This window comes from Pleurodeles waltl, chromosome 6 (assembly GCF_031143425.1).
Source record: "Pleurodeles waltl isolate 20211129_DDA chromosome 6, aPleWal1.hap1.20221129, whole genome shotgun sequence".
NCBI lineage: Eukaryota > Metazoa > Chordata > Amphibia > Caudata > Salamandridae > Pleurodeles > Pleurodeles waltl.
The window spans coordinates 1,530,386,897-1,530,405,483 of record NC_090445.1 but is presented as its reverse complement, the minus strand read 5'-3'; the positions used below and the strand labels follow the sequence as shown (position 1 = coordinate 1,530,405,483).

Below are 18,587 nucleotides of genomic sequence, written 5' to 3'. Positions count from 1 at the left end.
ACCACTCTGCTACTGCTCATTATGCTCCTGAGTTCCCCTGATGTCTTCTCAGAGTTAAGAAACGTCACAGGCCTCAAGTTAAACAGAATGGCAGAATGAAGCATGGATCAGCAGCAGGAGCTCCAAGCAGAGTGTCCTACATCAACTTGTCCTTGGCCACTCTACATTACAGAGTTGGTGACCCAAAGAAGGTCAGAATAGCCTATACATCTCTATAAATGTTTTCCCAGGTTTTCAAAGTAACCGCTAACCACGGTAGTTGCCAATTCTTGTTTGTGATGAGTAAAAAAAAGCAGTTGTTAGACCTGGCATCTTTGGAGTGGTCTCCCCTAACTTTTTGCCTCCCAGGTTGTTGCTGTGTGCTGGACTCTATTTTTGCAGTTTTTGTTACTCTGGGCATTTTACCACTGCTGACCAGTGCTAAAGTGCAAGTGTTCCCTATGTGAAATTGTATGTATATTTGGCTTTTCCCTGATTGGCATATTTGATATACTAGGAAGTCCCCAGTAAAGTGCACAGAGGGGCCTAGGGCCTGTAATTCAAATGCTACTAGTGGGCCTGCAGCACTGATTGTGCCACCTACATGAGAAGCCCTGTAAACATGGCTCAGAACTGCAACTGCAGTTTGTGTGTGTGCAGTTTTTAAACTGCCTCTTCGACCTGGCAACCCTACACACTTGCCACGCCTAAACCTTCCCTTTTAATACATGTAAGGCACCCCTAAGGTAGTCCCTAGGCACCCCCATAGGCAGGATGCAGTGCGTGTTAAAGGTGGAACATTTACTGATGTGTTTTACATGCCCTAACAGTGGAATACGGCCAAATTTGATTTTCACTGTTGCAAGGCCTATCACCTCTCTCTCTCTCTCTCTCATAGGTTAACATGAGGGCTGTCTTTAACTACCCTTAAAGTGCACTTTCTCTTTGAGAGCAGATAGAAAATTGGAGTTTGGGGGCTCTGAACTCACAATTTAAAAATACATCTGTTAGTGAAGTTGGTTTTTCGATTGCTGGTTTGAAAATGCCACTCTTAGAAAGTAGGCATTTTCTTGCTTAAGCCATTCTGTGAATCTGCCTGTTTGTGGACTGATAGTTGGGCTGTTTGTGAATCTCCTCTAGACAGTGACACAAAGGGAGCTGGGGTGTAGCCTGAATATCCTGATGAGCCATCTGAGCTAGAGTGGAGGGAGAAGTGGTCACTTACACCTGAATGGACTGTGCCTGCCTTCACACAATGCAGTCTCCAACCCCCTGGTGTGTGTCTGGGGCCTGGCCTGGGCAAGGAAGGATCCTGTAAACAACAGACTTTTCTTTGAAGTTGGGCAACTTCAAAGGCAGAAAGGGGTATAAATAGTGGACCCAAAACCCCAGACTTTAGATTTCTTCAAGATCACTTTTGGATTCAAAAGGAACCTCTGCCAGGGAGAAGAGCAGAAGAGAAGTGCTGCCCCTGCCTGCGACTGTGCTTTGTTGGGCCAATCCTGCAGCTGCTGCTTCTGCCTGTGAAAGGGGACAAGGACTGGACCTTGTTGTGCATTCCTGCTTAAGAAGAACCTCCAAGGGCTTGGATTGAGCTTGCCTCCTGTTTTGAAGTCTCAGGGCCATCAAGGACTTCCTCTGCCAGCACCTGGACTCTCTCCTGGGACTCCGGCCCTGCAAAGTGGTGCCCCATCCAGTCCCTGGGCCCTTGCGAGGTGAAGTTGGCAGAAAAAGGATTGAAATCCACGCACAGAACACTGTGGGGCGAGTTTGCCACACCACTTGCAATGCGTCTCAAAAATGACGCACCACCTGCTTCGCAGCTAGAATAGACGGCTGGCAGATCGACGCATCGTGGCTGGAGAAACAACGCAACACCTGCTTGCGGCTGCTGTTAACGACACAAACCCCACTCAGCGTGGCTTTCTAACACCAAAAGACCACATTTCTCAAGAATTGTCTCTGGGTGTCAATGTCATCATGAACCTGTGCGGATCCAAGGTGCCCTGTCCAGAAATCGATCCATTGCTCGCTTGCGAGGGAGAAAAACAATGCATCGCCTACCTGATCAGAGAAGAAACGACGCAACAGCCTCACTTGCAAGTAAGGAATCGACGCATCCCTGACTTTTCTGATGCACGTTCACCCATGCAGCTTTATTTTGACGCAAACCAGGTACTTTGTTTAAAATCAACGTTTCCATTGTTTTCTATGGAGGAAGACTCTTATTCTTTTGAAAATTCATATCTTGGCTTGTGTATGTTGGATTTTTGTCGTTTTGGTCTTGATTGATTTAGATAAATATTACATATTTTTCTAAACTGGCGTGGTGTCCATTTTGTAGTGTTTTTACTGTATTAGTGTGTGTTGGTAGAAATACTTTACGCATTGCCTCTGAGATAAGCCTGACTGCTTGTGCCAAGCTACCAAGGCGGTGAGCAGGGGTTATACTGAGTGTGTATCTCCATTGCCATGACTAGAGAGAGGGTCCCTGCTTGGACAGAGTACAAACTGACTGCCAACCAGTGTCCCCATTTCTAACAGCAGTGATGTATGATTTGGTTGACAAATATAACTCTGAAATCTTTGGTGGATTTTGTTCTTTTTGGGTTAAAAAAAAATCCTAAATATGCACTATATTTTTTGTTAGTGTTGGATTTCCTTTGTGTCGTGTTTCCTTATTTTTAAGCTATTTGGTACTTTTAAATTATTTGCACTGATTGCTCAAAGCCACAGCTACCCAGGGCTGATCTAAGATTTTACAAACAAGCCTAACTGGACCCAGGACGGATATGTGAATTCATCAGACAGTGAGGTCGACACACCACATCATATAATTACCTGCTTTCCTCACAGTTACCAAAACCAACTAGCAAAGCTGTCTGCTTTCAATAACCCTCCAAATCACTGCAACAAGTTTCAATGATTAGGCCTGAACTCTCATCCATTTCTGTTGGAAAGTATCCACTGCTGTTGCATCAGAATCTGGTATCCAACTATAGTGTTTGTCTATTTGAAATGTTAACTTGCTCACAAAAAAATCCACCTCCAGTGGACCTCATTCCCTGGCTATTTTCTTGAAACAAAATTGATCTAGATTCCAATCTATGTAATCCTTTAGATCTCATTGCATTCTCATCCTCGGTAAAATATTCCACTTTCAGTTTTATTTTATGTTCCAAAGAAGCAGTTTCTTCACCAAATCTGACAATGAGATTTGCTCCTACTGATTGATATATGGGTCACCATAGACACACTGTCCATTCACATCAACACGGCACCCCCTCTCAAAATGTTTTGAAGTTTTTCAATGCATATAATCCTGCTGTTAGTTCTAGACAATTTATATGCTGACATATCTCCAACCCTGACCATCGACCACCTATCTCCTAGAGGCTTAAATGGGCACCCAATCTTGTATCTGTCTCTAAAATAAAATCTGGTACACATGCTAGGCCATACCATGCCTCCAAATTCTTTAGCCATCAGATATACTCTTCCTTCACTTCTGGTGTCACCATACTTCAAACCTTTCGTCAAAGCTTCTGATATCACTCTGCAATGCTTGTTAATGCAAAGGACCCAAAATAGCTGAACTGACAAAGACAGAAAAACTATCATCACTGCCAAGTCCTTTAACAAGTTTAGATTTCCTGAAACATGTTTTATTTCCTTCCTTATCAATCTCACCTTCTATGTTGGTAATAACAAAACAAACAAAATCAAATTTCCTCACCACAGCAAATTATTCTTTCACTTTCTACAAACTGAGACATCAACAGAATGCTGTCCAAATACATTTTTAGACAAACACCCCTTTCTCTTAAATATTGTACTATGGGCCACAGTAGCCTGGTTATGTGCCATGAGGCAGATAATAGGCTGAAACTGAAACCAGTAACATTGATTCTTCCATCTGAAGACTAACTGATCCCACCCCTAGGAATAGAGAACTACGCATTTTTTAAGTCTAGATTTACCATCAAATCGTTCTCTTGCAACATGTACCTCAAAATATGTATTCCTTCCATCTATCTTGAAATGACTGTAAACTACAAATTTACTCAGCTCTAATTTATTACATATCTCCATCCTTTGTCCTTCCTTAATAAAAAAATAAAAAAAGTGCACACAAACCTCTTGACAGTACTCACTGATAAAATAGTCTGTTTCTCCAGCAACTGTCCTGATTTCGCCATTCACTATTCACATTTGCTCCTAACCCCACACCAATTCTCATGGATCACTTTTGTGATTCAGAATCTCCATAAATTCTATTTTGGACCCTGGAATTGTTTCTATCACCCAAGGATCTTGTGTGATTGTAAGCTATGTTTGTACAAACCAATTTCAAATGTTCACTGACCTTTCAGGAGAATGAACCAGATTAAGTCACTGCAGTCACACTGAAATCTATTACTGTATCTTCTTCTTTGAGCACTTCTGCTTCTTCTAGATTTTCCCTTTAGTGGAAAGTACCCTTTTGCAGCTTGAACGTCCCTTCCACATCCTCTACCTTTATAACTATACTTGGTCTTTGGCCAATCACTGCTGCTAAATAGTTGCCTTCTGTCCCAAATCGTTTAGGGAGACGGATAATTTATTTCTAATGATATACCAAAAACTAGTTCTGCTTGAGCAGTGCTGTTTTTCTAGAAAAGTACTGAAAACATCAGCAAGTAATTTTAGGTGTCACCAACAGCATCTTTAGCTGTCTGCTGCCGAAAGATCTATAGCGCCCAATACCAATACTTACTGTGCACTTTGGGTCACCCCATTCCTCAGGTTTGGTTGGTTTTCATGTCTATCATTTGCTTGATTCTTGTTTGATGGCTTTTATTCCTTTTCTTTTTCCCACCACAGGAGCACAACTGTTGCACTGTATCCTTCCACCGCTTACATTCAGGGAACTACTTTATTCTTTTAGTATTCAATGAGAGTGCATGTGTTTTCTTGTTCTCTTGACTATGTTACTTAACGCATCACATCTTTGCCCCAATTCCATGCTCTTCCTGCTACTCCCCACCCCTAGACTATACATTGTTTCCCTTGGCCCTCTGAGCATTCTTTTGTTGTTTTGACCTTCTTCCCACCTGAAACCCCAACTCCCAGGACATTGGGCACACAACACAACCATCAAGGTCCTCGTCTGCAGTGTACAGCACTCAAATCAAGCCCCTGGGCTGGCAGCAGACATTTGCACACTTCACCAACTTCAAGCCCCAATACCGATATCTGCCCCACACTGTTACCATTGAGCCCTGTGGCATAGTGTGCACAGCACAAACATCGACTATCTGAGCCATCAAGCAAAAAAGCTTACGAATCTGCAGTAGGCCTTCAGTTCACAGCACTACTATACAGTGCTAGAAGGGAAAACACACGGGGGACTTGCAATAATTTGCTCACTCGCATGTGCGTGTGTTTTTTTATATTTATTTTGTAATGACCTCTCCAATGTAGTGCTTTTGTCATCATCTATTTCATTTCAGAGAAAGTATCTAGGCTTATGTTCCTCACCAACCAAGTAGAAGATATTGCCCTATGAAATAACTTTGATTATTTCGTATTGACCTTTGCCTAGAGCAGTGGTTCCCAACCTTTTGAATCCCAAGGACCCCCCACTGAATCACTGCTGGATGCCGGGGACCCCCAAGCAATTTGTACAATTTAGATTTCAAGAATTAAAACAGAATCTTACAACAAATACACAAATAAGAACACACCAAACAAATACTCAAATTACTAAAGATAAAATTATTTTATTTTGAAAATATGCAAAAAATCAAATAATTTTAATGGAAAGGTCGACACTGCATCTCAATGACTAACTTTTGACTGTTTGGTTTTATTTAGGGAAGCAAAATGCTCAGGTCAGATTCTACATTTTCCAAACCATTTGTTTCTATTTTTAGGTACATAAGATCTGAGAAGCTTTTTCACATATAAATGTGTGGGGAAAGGAAGTAAAACCATAAGGGCCTCTCTTCTCTCCATAACCTGTCACATGTAATTCATTTGTTTTATAGCACCTCTCATACCATTGTAGGGTGTGGGAGCGCTTTACAGTGGACTGTAAAGTGTAGGATTCACATGTCATCTATACTGGTAGGCATTTTTTAAGAGTGCTTGGTTTGGAGACATGCAAACTCGGGATTCATTAACACAGTGGCTAGCGTTGACTTTAATAATAGGAATGTATGTCTATGCAAGCAAACATTTTTTTACAAGCATTAGGATAATGAAAGACTGGGTAAACGCACAACTTTCTAATTTCTGAAGGTTGAATGCAGCTCTTTGACCGCAGTTCATAGCCCACTGTGCTACATTACGATTGTAATTTATGAAATGCACAGTGACAAATAATCTCTGTCACAAAGCAGTAACCCACTGTGCTATGCACATAAAATACTTTTTTGCATGATACACGTTCTTTGCAGCAGGCATGTTAACCCTCTGTGCTATCTTAGATGAGTCAAAACTGCCACTACTCAAAACTCCCATCTCTCTCCTGCAGGAACATTAATTACATGAGTTATCGCTTTTATTTTTTGCGAGAAAGCTGGTGGATGAATTTGCAGGGCTTTTTAAACTGCTGGATAAAGTAATGAATAGAAAAACACGCATGTGTTTCTGAGAGGCCCCAGCTGGAGAAGTGTCTTCCTGCCAGCTCCGCCTGCGGACCCCCTAGGAATGTGTCACGGACCCCTGAGGGTCCGTGGACCACAGGTTGGGAACCGCTGGCCTAAAGTACAAATACTTTTTATCACCCAGACTTTTAGTTCTCTTATTAGTAGGAGGCATCAATAGAAAATTCAAGAAATCTGATCTAGAGGAGCTGTATGAAACAACTGTGCAGTTGAAATCTCTGGGTGCATAAGCAATGCGAGGGAAAGTAGAGGTTACTAGGTGAACATGCATAATGACTCCCATGGATCGCTAACTATGACATCCAAATAAGCCAGAGGGGAAGCAGTTATGGACACAGTTGGTATACAAAAAAAATCTGCTTCTCAATGTGCTAATAATGCATTTGTCACAGGGAAATGACTGCACTTGGAATACTTGCTTTAAATATCAGGATTTATTGGACCACCTTTATTTTCACAACCATGGACAGGGTTGTAAAATTCTAAGATGTCAGCATTTGGTTTGATTAAAACTAACTAAAAGTGAGGTCTGGTGCACAAGTTAAATTGCTCATAAAGAATTGTATGAAATTTTGCTAAAAATCAAATGGGTTAATCAAAATATAAGCCAACATAATCTAAGCAATGCCTCTCAAAGAACAGTAATATTAGTGCAATAATACATTCCTTACAGAAAACAAATTACACATTTAAAGCCAGATGTAGGTAGGTATCCTTTTGCGAGTTGCAAATTGCAAGTCCCAGCGACTCGCAATTTGCAACTTGCAAAAGGATATGCAGAAAGGTGTCTCTGACACCTTCTGCGACTCGCTATGGGGTCTCAAAGACCCACCTCATAAATATTTATGAGGTGGGTCGCAGTTTGCGACCCCATAGCGAGTCTAGGAACTCACGGGGATGGTGGCCTGCTGGAGACAGCAGACCACCATGTCCGTGACTGCTTTTAAATAAAGCTGTTTTTTTTTTCTCTTTGCAGCCCAATTTCCTTAAAGGAAAACGAGCTGCAAAAAGAAAAAATACCGAAACCTTTTTGTTTCGGGTTTTTTCAGAGTAGGCAGTGGTCCATAGGACCACTGCCTGCTCTGAAAAAATATTTTTGTTTGCATTCACAAAGGGGAAGGGGTCCCATTGGGACCCCTTCCCGTTTGCGAATGAGTTACCATCCACTTCAAGTGGATGGTAACTGCGAGTTGATTTGCGACCGCTTTCACGGTCACAAATCAACTCTACATCGCGATGCGGTCGCAAATAGGAAGGGAACACCCCTTCCTATTTGCAAGTCGGAATCACATTTTGTGAGTCGGTACCGACTCACAAAATTTGATTCTGCATCGCGTAAGGGCTTTTGCACCTTGCAAACAGCGTTTTTCGCCGTTTGTGAAATGCAAAAGCCTTCCTACATCTGTCCCTTAGACTTTTCCCTGTGAATGGAACCATTAGTCTACCTGAATGACAGTGTTCTGACGTTTAGTTGTACAATTCACTGAAGAGAATATTCTTCAAAAACCACACCACCCATGAAAAAAGTACACGGAAACCAAGACGATTTTAAGAAGATTTTATTACAGATTGTTGTATAAAAATACAAAACAGTTCACATTACATCACAGTGCAAAAACGCAATTTGAGAACAAGTGGTTGGTCCCTTCAACAATAAGCCAACTAAAACCAAAAAAGCAAAAAAAAAAACCTGCACACACTACTGTGGGTAACCTATGGCAGCAGTGTTCACAAAAGGTCATACCAGAACAATTCTTTTTGGCAAGTTAACAGGAACTCTTTAAAAATCTGGCTTCTAGGACTATGTGACTGGCCTGTAGACTGCAGCCCAAGCGTTACACCTGGAATAGCCTAAACGGCCTACGACTGTTATCTCCTCAAACACGCTACAACCTCTAGGAATGTGTTTTTGTCTAGAGAAGGGTCCAGAGGCCAGCCACAGAAACACCCCTCACAGTGCATCAAAAAACGGGGGAACCTGTTGCTTGGACTAGCTCAATGCAGCATTCGCAATTCCCGGAGACTGACCTGCATGTGCTTTTAATTATCAACCCCAGTTATGATTTATAACTTATTGAGAGCTTATTGTTGGTTTTATGCTGAGCTACAAGAACCTGATTAAAAAAGAATCAACATAAAAGTGTTTTAAAAAGAAATTAACCCCAAAACAGTCCAGAGTTTTAAGGGGTGTGGAGCAGACATGGGACATCAAGCTCACAAATTAGATAGGCAAGCTTCTGCTTCCCTTAACATCCATATATTATAAGTGGCCATGGGACAACCAAAGTTAAGCTGTTGCCAGAGAGCTAAGCTGTATAACTGCGTGCGCAGTGGTCAAGGGGTTTGTGCAATAACAGTGAGCACTCAACGGCTGACAGCGATCCTGCTAGGAAAAACGAAAAATATTTTTATGAACACATCTGCAGATACAAGTGCATACCACCAACATATATCCATATATATATATATATATATATATATATATATATATATATATACATACATATATAGAGAGAGAGAGAGAGACAGATGTAGAGTGAGAATTATTTTAGAAAATAAGGCATAATAAATGTTTACTCTCAGCCATCTGCTTTGTTGCTGTCCATCACCCTCTTTGCCTTCCTACTGGGCTAAGGACAGGTTATATACATTTACTCAGATTGCACACTAGCTCCAGACCACCACTGAGGTAGGTAGCTGGCAGAATCTAGTCACAATTCCAATAGGAGCGTTTCATTAATCAACCCACTGTGGAAACTATCCCTCTGACATTGCATACCAATATGGATCAAATAGGGTTGGTATCCAACAAGCCCAGCTAGGTATACAGAAAAGGAAACTTGGCCCCACATTTATTCGATTTCTTCATACATCATAGCCTAGATTTCTCTGCATCTCAAATTCAGCTTGACTTACTAAAATTTTGCAAGGAAGAAAAAAAGTGAGGTCCTTTGAATCAATGCAAACCCCTAGAACGGTAATAGAAAATCATTCTCCAAGTGACAATGAGGTGTTCACAGTCTGGCTCACAAATGTACATTCTTCAAAAGTAATTACCCCCAATGGGCAAATGAAATAGAAGGTTCAGTCTAGCCCTAGATAAAAGCGAAAGGTTCTCAAAAGTCACTAGTAGAAATACTTCCAGAGGATTGCCATGAACATTTGAAAAAGAGGGGTGGGGGAGGAAATTGAAAATGTCTAGGGACTGAATCGCCATAAAACTAGCTCCCTAATAAACCGTCAGTTCAAAGCCATATGATGAAAACAGTATTAGTTTTCATTTTGTCCATCTTACTTCTAACATGCGGACACTTATACCATAGCCTTTTTACACTCCGATTAAATCAGGTTTCAGAGGTAAGCGAAAAATAAAAGGAGGTCACTAAATTTTGAAAATCAAGGGGCAATAAAGGTGTCATTGCTATGAGGGTCAGAAGCAGCAATATGCAGTTAACGTCCACAGGAGAAATATTTTGATTTAATTAAAATTGCAGTGGTGTTCCAATCTTTAGGGAATTTAGTAATGAAGGCAAGACTGACCCCCAGATAAAAAAAACATTCCTCTTGGTCGAGCTGAAAGAGGCTTATTGAACTTACTGGAGATTGCAGGCATCTCTCAGGAAAGAACATTGAACCCCTTTCCTACCCTACTGCTTCCTGAATCTCTCCGCCACCCTCTGGCATCCTGTTTCCAGTGTATAAGGTTAACAGGTTGGTGATGCCTAGACCAGATACAGAAAAGAAAACAGTCCATTTGTTTATGTGGCACAAAGAAAATGAAAGTATTTTATTATTTCTAGACAGGACAAGGACAGATTTCTTTGGGGTCTTTGAGAAGGTCAGTTGTGCCAGATCATCCTCCAAGTTATTTGTCTTGGGTGTCCAGTGTTCAAAAACACAAAGCGAGACTGGTCACAGTAAAAGCAACACATATGGGACGAGTATACTACAGAGAGAGAAGTCTAAGGGGCTATATGGAGATCATAACCTCCTTTCCCTCCTTTATAGCTTTTGCCACATCCCATTACACACAAACAATTTATGTACTTCCTGCCTTAAAAGGAGAGGAATACACCATTATGACTCATAACGCTTAAGTTTCCACTTGATGACCTCACAGAGCATAAGATAACAAAGTGTCCCAGAGGAACAAAGTTTACATTGACCACCTTCCAGCGGGTCATCAAAACTCCTTCTCCTGGCTTCATAAAATGATTCTGCAACTCCAGGTCACAGACAGCTAAACAAAACAGTTTTTGCGAGATATCGTCCATTCCCCTAGTGATGGGAGTTAGGCTCAGAAATGTCAGTATTATCAGTAGGTTTTGGCACAATGGTTTATCTTTCCACGGAATGTGGTATTAGCTCGCTTGCGCTGGCAAATAAGGATGCCATTCTTTTCCATGAGCACATACAGACCATTCGGACATCACAGCCTTGAACATATTAATGTCAAAATATGTGATACAGCAGGATTAGACATTGCTGACTCTGGTCTCCTTTGACTGGTTTGGTGCCGCAGATGCTGACATCACCAGCGACCTCTCTCTTCTGACATAGCGTGGTTTTCGAACTGAAATGGTCAAGCAGAAAACAATTAGTTTCTACAACATGTTTTAAACTTTTTTGAATTCACATACCAGCCCAAAGGATTTAATCACAAATAGAGACGTGTCACCAATGCACCAGCCTTCTCGATCTCTCCACATATTAGGAAGTCCCAGAATCATTACACTACATTTCACTAACTAGCATCCTATTTAATGGACCAGTCTCCTACTCAGAAAATGGCCCAGATGCAAAAAAAAAAAAAAAAAAAAAAGTTTCACTAGGTCTAACAAATTTCAGTAAAAACAACAGAAAGGCTAAAGAAATCGAACCTGCAAACCACAAGCATTAGGAAACCTAAAAATATTGTATTGTATTGTAATAGTATTTATATAGTGCTTACTATCCCTGACGAGGCGTTGAAGGGCTTTTCGGCGAGTAGCACGCTACTCCGGAACCCAAAAGGAATTAGTGGTGGATTAGCATCGGGAAATACAAGTACAGTTTTATTATTATTATGAGTTAATTTGAGCTGTGGATATGTGAGTTTGTTAGTTGGATTAACTGGAGTAATGGAGGGGTAGAGGAGAGAAGAATCCAGAAGTGTTAATAGGATTTAGGCTTGGGATGAGTAAAGGAGAGATGGAGGAGGGAAGGGTCTGTGGAAAGGGTTAGGGAGATCATAGTAGCAGGAGGGGCTTTGGATCAGTTAAAGGTGAGATAAATGAGGGAGAATTTAGTAGAGTTGTTTCGGAGATCATGGTAGTAAACTGAGGTTTGGGTGAGTTATATGTGGAAGAGGAGGGAAGAGCTTAGGCAGGGTTATTTAGGAGATGAAAGTAGCAGAATGGAATTGGGATGAGTCAGAGTGGGAATGGAGGGTCGATTGATAGAAACAGGACATGGTGATGGGTAGACAAAGCTTACAAGAGAGTAAAAATATCATATATATATATATATATATATATATATATATATATATATATATATATATACACACACACATTTTTTGATCATTATTTTTCTTTAATTATTTATTCTTTATTATTAATGTTTTTTTTGGTAGATTTATTTATAATTTTAATATTTATAGATTTTATTTTATGTTTATTAAATTTTTTCTCTAGTACTGTAGGACTAGAGTAATAAATAGATATGTAAATACAAAGTAAAAGAATATATGTCCAAGGAGTATAATGGATATTATATGAGAAGAAAAGTAGAATTGTTTAAACACAGACTTTCAAGATTTGTAATATTTGAAGCTAATTAATAAGTGTACTTTTCTAACATTTATTTATCTTTACTCAATTTTTGAATAGTCAAATGCCTATGATAATAAACATTTGATCAGTGTGATATAAAATGTGAGCAGGGATTCATAAGTATCTAATATAACAACTTATCTATCATTGGAAGGTATACAAGAAATATAGAAAAATGCTACTAAAGAAGGACTAAAATAATGGTGTGTGCTGGCACATTTTAATGGGCGCTGGATGGACAAAACAGGAATATGGTACATGCTGGCAGACCGGTATCTTTATCCAATCACAGCAACATTGCACATCCCTGCACACATAAGTAGAAATTACTTTGTGAACAGTATGACCATGTTATGAGTTAATAAGAACATTATGCAGATATGCAGAGGTATGCCACAGTTGTATGGTGTGTAAAGCTCTAAAGATGAGCTAAAATTACACTGGGTTTATCACCCAGAATCGGTGGGAAGGAAGACTTGCATGATCAAAATGTAACATTGCAAAGTATGTGCAGAAACTTAACATTGATGGACACAATGCCGGTTGCACTTATGAGCATGAGAAACTCCCCTGATGCAAAACCAAAATTGAGCCCTATGGAACAGTTACTGTAATGAAAAATATCAGGCATTCATTACAGCAGAGAAACAATCCTTCCTCCATGCACCACTAAAGCAAATAATTTGCCTCACAATCACTGAAATGGAGAGCAAAATCTATCTGTCCAAGCAGACTTACCAACCATCCGTTAAGTTTATGCCTCACGAGTAACTATTCCACTAACACTAATCAAGCCATATTCACAGCTTAAATGTAACTAGGGAAAAATGTTATGCTATTCATCAATTGTCTACAATGAATACAACAATATCAGTTAAAATCATAAAATGACAGTAAATACAATTTAAAACATGCTCAAGAGACTCCAACAGTTAGATGTTTTTAGTTACCTGTTGCATCCAGATGTAAACATGGTCTAAAAAACTCAGGAGATTGAGACGGAAAACAATAGTTTATTACCTCTATTTGTTCTTGCATTTGCTTCAATAAAGGAGGCTCAAAGATATTGTTTTAGCAAGGCTAGCAGTTTAGGACAACCACAGATGATATAGTATAAAGTTTCTGCTTTGGGATCACAGAGTCGGCATGTGCTCTTGCCTTTAAAACAAATTACAAGTTCCTTAAAATTGATACAGTGGGATATTAAATATTCTGGCTCTCATGTATTTTCTTTTGCTGGCTGCCTTCAAGAATGAATCAAGATACTGTGGTTTAACATTTAAGCAGTTCTTTCCGTCCCAAGTGGTGACACTGCAACAAGCACATTGAGACCCGATGGGATTTTGTTCTCTGATCCTCTTGCCAATGTTGTCTAGGTTCAATTCCAAAATGTTGTGTCCATTTCGTTTCAGTTCTTTGGAAACTAACCCTATTACCGTGAAAGCTTTACCTTACTGCAGTCAAACGGGTAACTTTTTGTTTCACCTGTATGAAAGGTAGCAAGTGATTTTACATTCAAACACAGCAGGAGTTTACTCTGAGGAGCGGTTGCACATAAGCGTACAAAGTGTCTTACATCCTTTGTGTGTGTATATGTATATACATATATATATATATATACACATATACACACACACACACATATAATATATATATATATATATATATATATATATATATATATATATATATTTTTTTTTTTTTTTTTCTAATTCAGCTATTTATTTTTTATTAACTATTGAAGAAGCAGAGACCAACACAGGGACAAGCATCATAGCTAATGATGCTGTTAATGCATCCAATTTGTTCTTCTTCCATAAAGAATGACAAATCTTATAGACTTATGAGTCTAAATGAGTTATACCATGATTGTCAAAATAAGGTGGTCAACCTTGTTTGCCGCCCAGCTGATCCAGTAAGTCTGCAATGTACAGCGAGAACAGAACGGCCAAGATGCAGCTTTGCATAAATCCATTCAAGGTTTGCATTTTGGCGAACAGAGCACTTTTGCTTGTTAGTTTGATTCTCAGCCAGGTGTCCTTGTATAACTTTTATGAAATGTAATAATGAGTAATCTATTTCCGTCCTAATAACTTGTTTCAAAGCTATTCACACTTTATTTTCTTGAAAGTTGTGCTATAGTTTATATAGCAAGCATAAATGGTATAGTCTTTAGTGCTTGCTTTTTTGGCTACAATAATTAATGGTGTGAGGTTATTGACAGTTGAGCAGCTAGTTTGAAATCTTGTTTGAGTAAATAGTATTTTATTTTTGTCATTCATCCAGCTTGGCAATTTGTTAAGTAGATGTTTTTCAAATAAAGTGGCGTCACAATCTAGGAGGACTATAAGCTGACAGCTCTTTAGCTGTTTTTTTCAGTCCACTGTATTGATCAAATAGATGCTTGAACCTTTCCAACAAGTCGTAATCAATCCCAGTGACAAAGTCATACAAAAATAGTAAAAGTAGTAAGGAACTCCACAAACTGGGAACACATTTTACAACATTGATTGGTAATCCATTCGGTCCAGCGGCACTCGAGGAACGACTTTTGTTGATTGAAGCAACAATTTCATTTTCAGTTCTAGAACGTGATGTTTTTAAATATGACACTGTTGGAGTTGATCCATTTATATTACTTACATATAAATCTTCTATATGGACTGCTCAAGTGTCACTTGAGAGGAAAAGGTCTTTGATATTTTATGTGGTTCAGTAACTTGTTCAATCAGTGACCAGAATAACTTAGTGTTGTTTGACAGTGTCTCTTTATTTCTTCTATCTTTTGCATTGTCTGAAACTTCGCATGCTTAATCGGGTGGTCGAGTTCAGTGGACTGAGGATTTAAAAACAACAACAACAAAAAAGCTCTAATAATACCTTTTTGCATTTGAGATTAAGCAATTTGTTTTGTGCCATGATTGACCGTTGCTCCTAGGTTTGTTGTGGTTCATTGATCTGGATGAAATGAGGCAGAAAGTTAAGGATAACAGTAATTCCCAGCTTGCTAAATTTAAGTTTGCTTGATTTAGAAATCAGATGACAATGTATGTGTCATAAAATCAAATTCCTTTAATCGTTACACTTTTAAGGTTAGGTCTGTGTTCCATCTTATTTGTTTATTGATGTGATAGATTAATTAATTATTTTATCTGGGTTGTACTGAATTCGATTGAGGCTCTGTAATATCTCCTGTAGGTCATGATCTGTGGGGCATTCCTTTTTAAAAACATTTTTGCCCATAACTCACTGCACAACCTTCTCTTTCTGTCTAGGTCTGGAATTATGTGGCTGAGGGGACCAAATTATGCAGTAGGATTGTCCCATTTATGTGTCAAGAAAAGTCCAGTTATGTATTTACAACGCCAATAGCTCTAACTCAAGCAAATACTAGACCTATTGCATTGCAAGTGCTCGTTATTCTTTGGCTGAGAGTTGGTGTCAAGTAAGACTTCGGAGAAGCAAGAGAAGAATTTATGGACACAAGATGCTAATCGTTAGTAGCTTTGATGAATGTTTCCTGGATGCATTGTTCAAGATAATTTGCTTTGTTCTGGTTGGTTAAAAATTGGGTAATTTTTTATTACTTACAAGATCATTGTAGATTGTGTTGGGAAATGTGTTACTTACATTGTTGATTGCCAGTTTTTCAATCTCTTCAATCAATTTAGCTGGTGTTTACTTAAATACGGTTTAACTCCACTCAGCTCTTTTTCAATTCCAGAGTTTGATAGTATATTATTGACCTTAATTTGATGTATTTCTGGGAGGGTTTCTTTGAGCGATTTGTGGAATGCTTCTTACTTGCAAAGTGCCAACAGCTCAGTTATAGGTTTTGATTTATGGATAGATTTTATGTTTCATATATTCTAAGTGTTCGCTTTGCTACTGGAAGTTTCAACAATGGCTCACAGAGTGGTAAAACGTTGAGGCCACAGCATTTTCTAGCTTAATTGTCACTGCAAGTAATTGTAATAAGTCAATGAGATGCAGGAGAAATTAGTACTGTGGAAGAAGTAACTACTGCTAGTTTCAAGTATAGTTAGAATTTCTTCAGTTTTTTTTCTAATAATTTATAATATTCATGTAAAAATTTTAAGTCGCTGCTAATATTGTTCAATGATGAAACCTGTTTAGCAAGCAGTGATTATTGCTAGTCAAAATGTTCTGCATCGGTGCCAGGATAGCACTGACCACCACCCCATCCCCCATGGCTGCCAGTTCCTGCTATACAGGAGGTGTTCTCTGCATCAGTTTGATTTCAGATTGGACGGTCTGTGTTCTCTTTATGCATAGAAGTTTGAACAGGTATTTTTTTTGGTACTGTTCACTAACAATTAGTCCATCTAATTCAATCAGAAATTCTGAATTATGAAAATAACTATCAGAGGAAGAAGAACAAACATGTCTACCTTTACTGATTTCCTCAGGTTCTTGTATTTCTTAAAAGGAAGTATCAGAGTTGTTATACATTTATATCCATGCATGAAAGATTGTGCTTATTTCAACTACTGTAGTAATATAGTGGGAGGGTGGGGTCGCGCATTTGGAAACAGGAAGGAAGGACTGCTGAACCGGCACTTGGGGACGGGGCCAAGTCCCCCTTTAAACTCGCACAACGTGCCCGCTTCGCGGGTCGCGCATTTGAAAACAGGAAGGAAGGACTGCTGAACCGGCACTTGGGGACGGGGCCAAGTCCCCCTTTAAACTCGCACAACGTGCCTGCTTCGCGGGTCGCGCATTTGGAAACAGGAAGGAAGGACTGCTGAACCGGCACATGGGGGCGGGGGCAAGACCCCCTTTAAACTCGCACAGCGCGCCCGCTTCGCGGGGCGTGCCTGGGCAAAGCCCGGGCCAAGGGCGGGCCCGTCCTTTGCCCATCAGTGCCCGGAAGAGGCTGGGCTGGGCCACATCCCTTAGTTTTTATTTTTTTGCTGTGTTTCTCAGGGGTGCAGAGCGAGCTTTCCCTCTTTTTCTATTTTTCTTCTCAGCATGGGGAAGCGTAAGGCCTGATCCTGCTGCAGTTAAGTCTAAAACCTCAAAACTTAACAGAGTAACGCAAATCCACTCAAATTGCATCTCTAGAGAAATCGACAACTTAATTGAGGAAGTGGAATCTATTCTTAAGGAAAAGGAAGGTAATGCTTGCAAGAGACTGAAACCTGCAACCCTACTTCCGTTTTTAACAACAGGTCCTAATATCTCTACCGATGCTCAGCCTCCGAAAATTTCTGTCCAAGTTCCTCTTCTAGGCAGTCGTGTCTGCTCAATTCTTCACCTCCACCTGGCTTAGTTGACAATTCAGATGCTACTTTTCTTGATCCCATCCTTAGTGGGATTCCTTGTGTAAATCGGTTCTCCATCCTGGACCACTCTGATTTGGCGGGTGACAAACAATCTTTGATTCCTCCGCCTCTCAACACTTACTGTGATCCTCCAGGAGAAGATGTTCTAACAATAGTCTCCAGTTTAAAACGAGAAGTTGGGGAGCTGAAGGGTCTACTGTCTGAGGTCCTCAAACTCCTCAAAAAATCTGATTCATCCTTTCAGTGTACTTTGATCCCAGCGCCAGCCCAATCTGCCTGTCCACTGGTTCCTGCTGTATTGCCAGTTATTTCTCCATCGCTTGGGGATCTTAACAAGGGCCCCTCCAATAAGCCATTTCATGGGAAATATTTGGCCCCATTGCCAGCATATTCGACATCTTCTTTTCCCAATTCCGACCAATTTGTGGCCCATCCTACTCATGTGTCTAATCTAAACTGCATTTACTTGTGTAATGTCCCTCCTCTTACATCCCATATCAGGGAAGATACTTCTTCTCTTATCAACAAGGTGTCATATTGGATTCGCCACACTAGGGGCTGTGCCTCTATTATCCATTCTGATATTGTTTCTGCCTCCCGTGTGCGTGGTTGTCCCGGTGGGCGGGACACTATCAAAATTAACTTTGTTAACCCTGCGCTAGTCACGGGGCTTTTGCAGATGGAAGCCCGCAACATGTTTAGAACGGACTTGGATATATATTTTAGAGAATGTCTGCCCGTTACGGGCCATAAGATCCTGCCCGGTCATTCTCTTAGGGCTAAGAAAAATCCTTGTAATGCTCCAGTTCCTGCTGCTTTTCCTGGTTTGTTGTTTTTCC

General features: G+C 40.0%; 1 protein-coding gene across 5 annotated transcripts in view; it reads right to left on the bottom strand.

Moving 5' to 3' along the window:
- Positions 1–8,172: 8,172 nt before the first annotated feature.
- C6H1orf159 (chromosome 6 C1orf159 homolog) overlaps positions 8,173–18,587 on the bottom strand; it is a 153,302-nt gene continuing 142,887 nt past the window's right edge. For all 5 annotated transcript variants that reach the window (XR_011205056.1, XM_069241105.1, XM_069241106.1 and 2 more), the window contains one exon: positions 8,173–11,202. Coding sequence is in view for 4 of the 5 variants with exons in the window: in XM_069241105.1 (XP_069097206.1) it covers positions 11,105–11,202 (98 nt within the window). In the remaining variant the exon portion in view is untranslated. The remainder of the gene's footprint in view (positions 11,203–18,587) is intronic.